Raw genomic sequence first — 10701 nt, forward strand, 5'->3', positions numbered from 1 at the left:
GTTAAACCGAGTGTTCTTAAAAATAATCACATCTTGTGCATATTTCGCTTCATTTCTCAGTAATAATTATAGTACACCGTATGGGAGATTTCAAGGGAAAACTTTATCATAAGATGGTATGAAATTATTAATTCAAGTTATTTTATTTGTTGTGAATAATGTAGATATTATCAATATAAATGTATAACTAAATTAGAACTTTTATGAAACTTAAGAAGACCGCGTAATCCGAGATTGGTGAAGATTAACTCTAATTCATAAAAAAAAGTATATACAGTGATCTTGCTGTTCGATTTCAGGAAACGTAGAATTTCTTGATTGTATAACTACTGGTAGACAATGCATTTGATGAGCACAGTAGAGTTTCTCTTTTTTTTTCAAATAATCATGAGAACATGAGTTATCTTGTAAATTCAAGTTATGTATAATCAATGACATATCATCGCGCGATAATGCTACCCACTGCGTGATTTGATATACCCAGTTAGCCAGATTAAATAATATTTCTTTCCTTATAGGCATAAGCCCATCGTCAGGTCGACCGCCAATTAATTGTTCAAAGCCTCTGGAACCGTAATAGATTCACGTCTATTGCGAATCAAAAAAAGTCTCCATGAAATTGATGATTCTGTCAGAATTTGCCAAGTATTTTAGATATCTTTGGCTGTACCCTGGAAAACTGAGGTTGAAACAACATGGTACGACACACACAAAGTAGACGAAGAATTCCGAGTTTGGGAAACTTCACAAGTTTTTCAATACAAGATTATTGATAAATCAGGTTTACAAATCAGAAGGGATAATGCGAAATTATACGTAATTTCTTGATCGAAAATTCTGGTATGGCGTCTGTTTCGAACAAACCACGAACAATTTGTGAGAACTAAAACTAAGCAACCAGCCATCTGGCAATGAGGAGCCATTTGGAATGTTTTCATTGTCTGTTGGAACAACAACTTAAATATGCAAGAAATGGAAAAAGTAGGTGAATTGTCATCAATCGAGGTGATGAATGGTTAATAAGACATTTTCTTCTTCAAACTTGAAGATTGAAAAGAAATAGGTAATTTAAAATAAATGAACCTGTTAGATAGCCATGGGATTCGATGAGTTAGAAAATAATCAATCACATTGTGAAATTCAATGACTTTGTACATTGTGTCATTCCAGCTTCTTATATATTAAGCATAAAACCGTGCAGAAATGTTTTTCTCAAAGACATTTTGGCAACAAAACAGCAATTGAACGTTACAGTTACTTGCAATATAGTTGTTGGATCTAAGTTCTATGTATATTTGTAAAAAATATCAATGGGTGACATTCAAGCTTGTGCTGCGTCAATCATCGGTACTTGTCGCTCTCGATTGATCACGGTTGTCCAGAGATCAAACCCTAGTCAAATTTATAGAATATTTATCAAATTGTTTCTATTCATTTCACTCGCTTTTGCTGTCTCTGGCGATAAATATCGTTTGCTGGTGGTGGAGGCAGATCGTCGTCTTCGCTATCATCACCACCCAAACGGGTTCTCCGACGTTTCGACCCAATCTGTGTACCGTCGTTACTTTCATCGACTATCCAGTGCACAGATTTCGCAAGATCAAAAAGCTTGGTATCGCATCCATTGTCTGCTACAGGAAGTGGAGCTGGAATAATGCAGATTTACCTGAATATTTGTGGATGTAACATCACTTATCAAATTAGAGAGACTAATTCACTCATTTTCATAAAAACATCAACCAAGGCTTCGGCACTCACCGTGCTCTGGTAATTGGATTCTACTAAAAACATCGACAAGCAAATCGACTGCAACAAATGGTCCTCGGAAGCATCCGGGCGGTGGAAGCATTGTACATAGTTGAGCAGCAGCTGGAGGTAACGGGAAAGTGCCGCCTGAGAACAAACAATTCAATTCTTTTTGAAAATGTCTACTCACCGACGATCCAAATCCAATACAGTCTCGTTATAGTACACCGTACAGTTGCTGGTACTGGAACTTACCTGGTACTGGATGTTCACCCGCTAGGGCATTTACTTTTGGTTTATAAGGTATCATTTGTGACAAATCTGGTCTTGGCAGAGACGCCATAGACTCTTCAGGGTCGGTTACCCTAGGTACTATGCCAGAATTGTTCCTTACTACATTGGATACCTCCATGTAACCGATAGATTTCAATTCTATTGGTGTACAAGGATACAGATTGAGGAACTTATACCTGTCTACCAACTGAGCAGTCTCCTTCCCTTCAAATTCTTTTATCTAGTAAGCAAAGCAACAGTGTTGAGTTAGCAAGTATTCTTTATGCTTGAATATGTTGACAGTTATTTATAGACTGTAAAAGCTACATTAGCTACTCACCTTTTCTAATACTGCGCTTCGCCGTTTTTCAACTTTCACAATACTGGCCAAGTCACCAATGTTAGATTCAAACTCAAGAAATCTATTCCAAATATCACTGTAAAAACACGATTCTTCGTAAATGTACATTACATTCAGAATTGCCGTCCTTCAACGAGTAAACCCTTATTTGAAAAATTTCACACACCATTGTAAACGAAACTCAAAGCAGAAACTTCTATGTACAAATACAAGTGCTTGAAACGTAAATAGTAGAAGTTTTCTTCAAATGATTTTGTACAGGAGCATAAAATGTAAGTTTAACTGCATAAATATAGATTTTCGTTGATGTTAGATGTTTGCTCTGCATTTTACGTAAGGAACATCGTAAATTAAATTGGGTGTTTATATATTGACGCTGCTACTTACACAGATTTTTCTGGCTCCAGACTACCTGACGACAATACCCTCTCAAAAAGTACCCTCGTGTTATTGTCCTCTGCAAGGTAATCACGAATGTTATAATCAAATTTAATTTGAATAAGTACAGATTGGTTACAATTTAAAATTCATTGTTTAGACCCTTGTGATACGATTCTGGTCTTACCATTCAAATGAGAAAGATAATCTATGTAGCACAAGATATATTCAGGGTTGTCGCTGAATTTTTTTAGACCTAACTCAAAGATTCTAAAAGCTATATTCTTGTCTTTCGTGCAGTAGTACTCCATCAACGCGGCCGCAACATAAACCTGATGTGCACATCTAGCATCTTCTCTAGCTCTTTTGAAAACTATCCTAGCTGATTTAATCCCTTCAGCACGTCTCGCAAATTTCATGTATTGGACGTACGCCTGTGGAAAAACATAAATTATTCATTGTAAAAGAAATTGCATAACAAACATTGGCAAGCTTCACTGACAGGACATTTATGTATATTTTTCATCGCAATCTCTAGTTGTGCAATAAGTAAGACTAACCAAAGTGGGATCGATGTCTGGAATATCTAGGAACTTCTGATAGATTTGATGGACTTTTTCATACTTGACTCGTCCTTCTTCGAAATCAGCATGAGCAAAATAAAGTAGCATATTTTTTGAAAGCAAAGTATTTGTGGCTCTTTCGAACATTGTTGCAGCCTCGTCGCTCAGGTTTTTAGCTGCATTCACGTCACCCTTTTCAGTTAGAATCTTTGAGCTTAGCTCCAAAAAGTGTGCAGCTTGATGCCAGACCGCAGGATGATGCCCAAGACACAGAAGGCACTGCTCAATCGCAAACATCACTCGACGAGCAACAAGCGACGTATCCTCTGTTCGCAATGGATTGCTGCGCTCCCAGGCAATGTATTTCTTCCACAATTCAACCTAGGTATTGAAAAAAGTGAGAGAATACTTAATGCCGGTATCTTATGATCGCATAATCATTACACAATATGCGAATTCCTGTACCTGCTTAACTTCTTCAGAGTGACCTGTTGGTGGGACACTAGGAGCACTTCTATTTAAGCCCCTCGTTACTGCTTCCAGCTCCTTAGCCACTCGTCTCGCGTTCATGTAGTCTCTAGATCTTTCAATAGCCATTTTTTCAGCAATTATGGGATTGATGTTTTGCTCAAACGCCATATAGTCTTTCCATAACTGTTCCATATTAATCATTGGATTTATAACACCGCGTTGATATACCTATAAGAGAACGATACTTAATTTAACAATTAAATGTCTAACGATAATCATGAGAATTCAAGTGTCCTTAATAAGTTTGGCGTTGAAAATAAAAGTCGAAATTTTTTGGTAAACAATTATAATTTACTCTTACGCTCAACCTATTTACAATCTAACATAGTATTATTCTGGGCAGATGAAGCAATAAAAGTTACCTTTCGCACAGCACTAATCTTTTGATTTTCTGCGTAAGAACCGACAGCTTCAACACTTTTCAAAAAAGTGACATAATCGTTCCAAATACTGTAAGAATGGATATCCATCCCAATTTTGTCCAATGCAAAATCGTATGCCTGTGCCATTTTCTCCCTTTAAAATTTTTAATTCTTTAATAATATATTCAAGATTTTTATATCCTATTTAATAAAATAATTAATTACATCCAGTTGATAATTAAAAGAACTATCTTAAATCTAGTGTGATAAAAGCGAGGAATATCATATGTAAAACTATTTGTTCTTACTTGTACGAAGCAAGACTTGCTTTTGTTTCTTTGACGTAAGAAAGGTAGAGTTTCCATAACTCAATATTTAAGATTTTCATAAGACATCTTTGGAAAAGCTGTTGAAAGAAATCGTACAACATAAAATGTAATATTCGTGTTTAATAAATTACTGAACGGATGGTATCTATTACATGGTAGTCACAGAAGAATCTGAAACCGAATTGTACATGTATTCACTACCTTACTTACCAATAAGGGCAAGCTCTGTATAGCACAATCAATTGTACAATATTGAAAACAAGGAATGTGTAACATTAACAATGAACATAAATTTTCTTACTGTACATATTTTCATAACAATGGTCCACTCGATTGAGTGAACAGTAAATTGTGGTTTGAACAATACATCATTCCATTCATTGTTTATTATTTATATTTCATTCTTTCATTAAAATTAATCATTCTTCACTTGACACATTCCAGATGGACTATGTGTGCATGTTTTTCATGATCTACACCCAGGCGAAGAGATACGTACACATATTCAGTCTGCAATGTATCGGTAATAAGAATGAAAAAAAGTTGTCCGTGTAATAGAAAAAAATTGAATGGGTGATAGGAGAAAATGAACCCCACAAAATAAAAAATTCATTTATTAAGTGCAAACGTGGGGATGATACTTTTTCTTTACCTTAAACTATATGGGATCGAGAAATAAATGATCCCAAAACATTCGAAGAAAATGAAGACAAGGCGAAGCAGCATGAGGTGACTTCTATTTTTGGCGTTATGAAATAAAACCATGGGCTGGTCATAGCAACAAATAAAGGTTCTTTAAAATAATACATTTAAAAAAAATAATTCGTCATGGATAAAATAAATTTGTTACTTTCGGGAACTGTTCAAACTGTATAACAACATCTTGCTGAAGGCTTTATTAAATTTGATATTTCTATGGATAAGGAAATATTTACAAAAATTGTTCACAAGGTAAGGAAGTGAGCCAAAAAGTACGGCAGAGTACATACAATTTCTGTACAAATTAGTTGTATGAAATACGAACAATTGAAAATAGACTAGGAAATATTAATTGGTCACTTCACGCTACCTCTATTTACTCTCTACAAATACTTGACGCGTTGATATATACTCAATAAAACTGCATCAAGTATATGTGCCAAGGAAAGGTATTGTAATATTTGTAACACTAGTTTGTCAATGAAAATCTCAATGCACAAGTGTGCTTTTATTAACTGAATAGGTCACAGAATTGTATTTATCTAATACTAGTAATATTGATGTGGAATGCGCACATTTACTCTATAAGTAATATGTTGAGTATTAAAATAAAACAAAGATCTGATAGACTGAAAAGATTCCTCACTTCACATTTATGCTCTTTGAATAATTATTTATCTCTTCAAGTTTTCATTGTATTCAAAACTTATTCATTTATTGCGCTGAAACTACAACTTATCAGTTTACAAAAATAATTATTTACGTGAAATAAGCGAAAATAGGGCGAATATTGTACGAGTCAGTTACACAATAAAAGAATTGCAGTGATCTATAACTTTGGAAGGTTAAAGTACAAACTAAATTTTCATTTTTACCCTATTTACTTTATTCTACCAGAAGTACAGCTGATAATTTCAACCTGTGACCTAATCATGACCCAAGAATATGTAGCAGGAAGGAATATAAGGCTGTTACATTCAGAAAGTCACCTTTGTCGATACATATAAAATTTTCTCTAATACTTGTGATTCACGTCAACTAATCAGAAACTAGGGCATGCAAGATTTTGAATTTACCGACAAAAGGAACCTCCCAATTGTTTGAACACAGCAGTAATTTATCAATGAAATAAGTTATTGCTTGTTTGTGGTGAAATAAACTTTTTTATTCACCTCACATATATTATGTAAAGTGCTCAGCATCACATAAAATGATAGTACCTTGTTATGACGGATTAAAATACCATGTATACTGACAGCAAATCATCTATATTCCTATGCAAAGGGTTGTTCAGTTAAATGCATGTCTACATATGTTCCCGGCATTGATATTCAATAATTACGACTTTATTAGTATTTAATTATTCATTTCGCATACACCTATCTCTAACCAGTCATAATATAACTCGTCACACTCGGCAGACAGTAACAGGCATTCAGGCATGCATAGAAATGTGCTCCGTGGCAGGATTAAAATGACCATTTAACCCTGTGAAACTAAGTAGATGGCAACCTGTGATAAACCAGCCGAGCTGCATACGTGCCTCAAATTTGCTCGGTGTTGATATTTAGTTATTATTTTAACCCAGGAAAGAAAATATATGACAGAAGCTCAATATCTTGTTACACACGACGCAGTAAAGATTGAATATTCTTAGAAATGGCAAACAATGAAATACTTTGAAGACACAGATTCATTCGGATGTCTGAAGGTGGCGAACTCTTAAATTTGTTCAACGTACAAGCACAACCCTTATTTGTTTCAGCCAAGGTAAATACTACTATTTATATTATTGCAAATTGGATTCATGCTGTAAAAGAATTCCCATCAATGTGATAACGCGGTCTAGATCATAAATTGAGGATGACAAGATATGCTTTCAATGTGACACCAAAGATGAAAATAATTGTTTACCATACTAACAGGATACTTGAAAAAGCTCTGAATACTCAATTATTACAATAAGAAATTAGACTGATATTTTTTCAATATTTACTAGTTTTCAAAGGTTTATATTTGAATAGAGGCAACATTTTAACATCTTCTCTTGAACTTGAAATGAATAATACCGTTTCTCATGATAATGTGAATTTATAATTACTTTGATATATTATTGACTAAGCAAGAAAAACTACCTGAATCAATGTATTGTGGCGACAGGTTTATTGAACTCTGATTATTTTGCTCAAGATATATACCGAGAAACCTTTATGAAAAGCCTATGTATTTAAGATTTTGTTTACTGGTTGATATATAAATAAAACGCCGATATTTGAAAATATTTTATTTGCCCAATCACAAACACATCATTGTTAATCATAATATGGTAGAAGCGAGGAAAATTTAGACATAGTATTCAATACAGAATCTAATAATTTAGCATACTTTCTCAGTCATAGTGAAATGAAAAAAAAATTCATACTTTACTCGAATTTTGGGTTAAGAATATTTTTTTCGACACTTTTCAACTTTTTAACTGAACAACATGTACATACATGTATGTATTATATAACAAGTGAAAACCAACATGAAACTACCACAACACAAATTATTCAGAATCAAGTTGGTAATCCAGACAAATATTATGAACATACCTTTTCCACCTTCTCAAAGTTGCGCATTTTCATCTGAAATTAAATACATATCATACAATTATACAAGGACGAGTCATATATATTATTTCGCTACGAACTATTAGCCTATCAACTCTGTGTATTATGTGAAAATAAATCAATAATGTATACCATGACTATCAGCTATGAGGATGAATGAGAGTTTGCCATAATAATTTGACGTTACTCTGCAAATCATTTTACAGTTTATATTTTTACAGGTGTGGGTGACAACTACGATTACCTCTTGCTCAATATATATTTTCCAGTAACGGCCAGCTGATGGGAACACGTTCACAAGTTTTTCAAATACGGGTCTCACTTCGGTGATAGGTCTGTTTTGAGCCTCCCTGATTAATATACTCCATGCTTCTAAGTCGTACGGCGATTCCTCAATGGTTTTCTGAGCCCGTTGAAGTTTTTCATTTCCCCAATCCTGTAAGCATTTCAACTTGTCATACATGTTTTCGTTGAAGTTTTATTCATACAAAATGATAATTTCTGAACTGCGAAGTGGGAAAGTACAGAATTTAAACAAAAAACTAAAACGGTATTCTAATTCAATGACGACCAACATCAGCAACAGAAACAAAGAGTAATAAGAAAAAGCTGCAGTTTTTCGGTGACTTATGCGATCCGTCGACTCGATGAATACGTCGGGCATTCCCATCTAAGAAGTTAGATTAGGCAAGGTAAGGTTAGGTGTGGGATTAGGTTATGTTACAAGGAAATATCATCAGTTTGCCGGTGCAAGTTACACTAATTCGTACTTACAAATTCCGATTTTTCTCCAGACATGATTCTTAGGATCACCGGACTGGTATCCTATACGTATATCTCTGAAAATAACGTAGGAAACAAATCGTTATTTCCTACAATTAACAAAAACCTGGGTCGGTAATCACTACGCACTATTTCAACTATTTATCCACTACTTGATCCATAGACTTATGTACGATCACGGACTCGACATTTTGAAACCATGGAAATGCGCCACCTCTTTTAGTTATTCTGAATCTGCTCCTGAATTGTCGATAAGACAGGCAGTCGGTACCATGTAGCAGCGTTCTGTAGTATCTTCATTGACTGATCTTAGGCCAACGCTATTTCTTCATACATTGACAATTGACAAGATTTGTGATTGTTCCGTACTTTGCGTTTATTTTTATGCACATTCCATAATATAGCCGAAAGTCGTTGGACAATTCAAACGAGCGCCTAAAGCTTCGGTCAATGGTAATTCTGTACCACATTGGACCGTGTTCTACACATCATGTAACTTTTCACATTTTCACATTTCCCACCATCCAAGCATTCTGATTGATTAACTAAGATTTGCTAACCAATCAGAATGCTTGTTGCATGATAGCCCTCCTGGTCCCGAGCAGTCCGTCATACAATAGAGATCGGTGGAACGGAGCCACACCTGGTGGACTGATTGTTCGATTAACGAAATGTTTTGCAGAGAACTTAACCAGGAATAAGATTACTAACAAAATTGGTATCGTCTCTGCTAGTAAAGTACCGCAGAGCAGTGAATTAAAAATATACCGTGAATCCCTCTTGAAACGGGCCCTTTCATGCCGCGCGGTCATCGTCTGCGCCTGAGCCGAGCACAGCGGACAAATGGTTTCGTTATATCTTTGAAAAATATATAGACCTAAGATGAAATAAAAAAAGGAAATAATATTATAAATCTACAAGAGAACAGGAATGTCTGAAATTAATATATGCAGGGGTGTAAGTGATTAAGAAACGTTTTAATCAAAGAAATGTGGAGCTGAAAACGCAGATGTTTCGTTCACTGTTGACAAGCCATTATCACACTTTATAACCTATAAAAAAATAACGATAATAACAACTATGAATTATTATCTATTCATTGTTCTACACCTATCGGCGTTCACTTGCAAAAACTTTTCACGCATCCACAAGAGGCAATTTATCAATTTCTCTCTCCTTCGGCGTCCCTGCGTAGGTAGCATGCCGTTCGATCAGTTCCTGCAGTTTAGCCACTTCGGCTTGTTGTTTGGACCATGTGTACCGACAGTAAACAAAATAGCACCACGTCGAGCTGACAAAGGAGGCCATGCCAACGTGTGTGGCCAATTTCGGTTTGCTGGTAAACATGAACGTACCTAGGCCACCGACAATGCCGCAGGTTATTCCGGATAGGAAACTGTTTCTGAAGCATGGAATCCTCGTAACGTCTCTTCCGAATAACATCAGTGGCTTGTGATCGTCGTCTTCGTCCATTGCATGCGGCGGAGTACGTTCGATATTCTCAAAATATACTGAATTCTTGTTACTTGACAGGAGCCGAAAGGCGATTGTACAGCGACGGCGAGTTTTTTTTTAAGTTTATGTAACCTCACTCCTTGGAATCTCTACAAAATACCAGAGGCATCTGTGTGATGTGAATCACACTGCCCTGCGCAGCGCGGAAATACGACCGATAAAATAACGCCACCCAGCTTCGACAAATAGTAGCTGAAAGCGCGCCTAAATTCGATTCGGAAGACTGTTTTTTTCCACTCTAGTATATGCGTTGACTGAGGATATATGCAACGGTAATTTTACAAGATTTCTTTGTCGGAATCCAGTCTTTCAAGAGTTGTTCAGTGTATATACCTACGTTCAGTCGAATCGGAAAGATAAACAAGAAGACAGATTATCGTATCAACATTTTATTTTCATATAGCAAATCAGTTTTTCTTTTATAGAATGTATACAAAGAACGACATGTGAATAGAATAGTATGAAATAAATAATCACAGTATGAGTAAGTAATGGCAATAACAAAAAGCATAAAATTACTATAATAATAATAAAATTAACATAACTTAC

General features: G+C 35.3%; 2 protein-coding genes across 2 annotated transcripts; both read right to left on the reverse strand.

The window, feature by feature from the left end:
* Positions 1 to 1228: 1228 nt before the first annotated feature.
* LOC124409462 (protein suppressor of forked) lies at positions 1229 to 8788 on the reverse strand. Its single transcript, XM_046887074.1, has 13 exons — positions 8629 to 8788; positions 8099 to 8290; positions 7837 to 7869; positions 4523 to 4620; positions 4215 to 4368; positions 3787 to 4020; positions 3319 to 3702; positions 2946 to 3192; positions 2768 to 2837; positions 2360 to 2456; positions 2002 to 2260; positions 1759 to 1893; positions 1229 to 1646 (listed from the first exon to the last, which is right to left on the reverse strand). The coding sequence occupies exons 1-13, from the start codon at positions 8650 to 8652 to the stop codon at positions 1432 to 1434; spliced, it is 2142 nt and encodes a 713-aa protein (XP_046743030.1). The 5' UTR covers positions 8653 to 8788; the 3' UTR covers positions 1229 to 1431.
* An 845-nt stretch (positions 8789 to 9633) lies between these two features.
* LOC124409465 (cytochrome c oxidase assembly protein COX20, mitochondrial) lies at positions 9634 to 10234 on the reverse strand. The gene has a single exon (XM_046887080.1). It carries the CDS (start codon positions 10108 to 10110, stop codon positions 9775 to 9777), a length of 336 nt encoding a protein of 111 aa, XP_046743036.1. The 5' UTR covers positions 10111 to 10234; the 3' UTR covers positions 9634 to 9774.
* Positions 10235 to 10701: the final 467 nt, after the last annotated feature.

Source organism: Diprion similis, chromosome 8 (assembly GCF_021155765.1).
Source record: "Diprion similis isolate iyDipSimi1 chromosome 8, iyDipSimi1.1, whole genome shotgun sequence".
Lineage (NCBI taxonomy): Eukaryota > Metazoa > Arthropoda > Insecta > Hymenoptera > Diprionidae > Diprion > Diprion similis.

Bases quoted from the DNA above. Each gene is read 5' to 3' on its own strand.
- LOC124409462 (XM_046887074.1), bottom strand. From the start codon at position 8,652: ATGTCTGGAGAAAAATCGGAATTT. The intron at 4,621-7,836 runs GTATGTTCATAA...TTCTTTCAACAG, and splicing joins ACTTTGAGAAGGTGGAAAAG to CTTTTCCAAAGATGTCTTAT. The intron at 4,021-4,214 runs GTAACTTTTATT...GTTCTCTTATAG, and splicing joins AGATTAGTGCTGTGCGAAAG to GTATATCAACGCGGTGTTAT.
- LOC124409465 (XM_046887080.1), bottom strand. From the start codon at position 10,110: ATGGACGAAGACGACGATCACAAGCCACTGATGTTATTCGGAAGAGAC.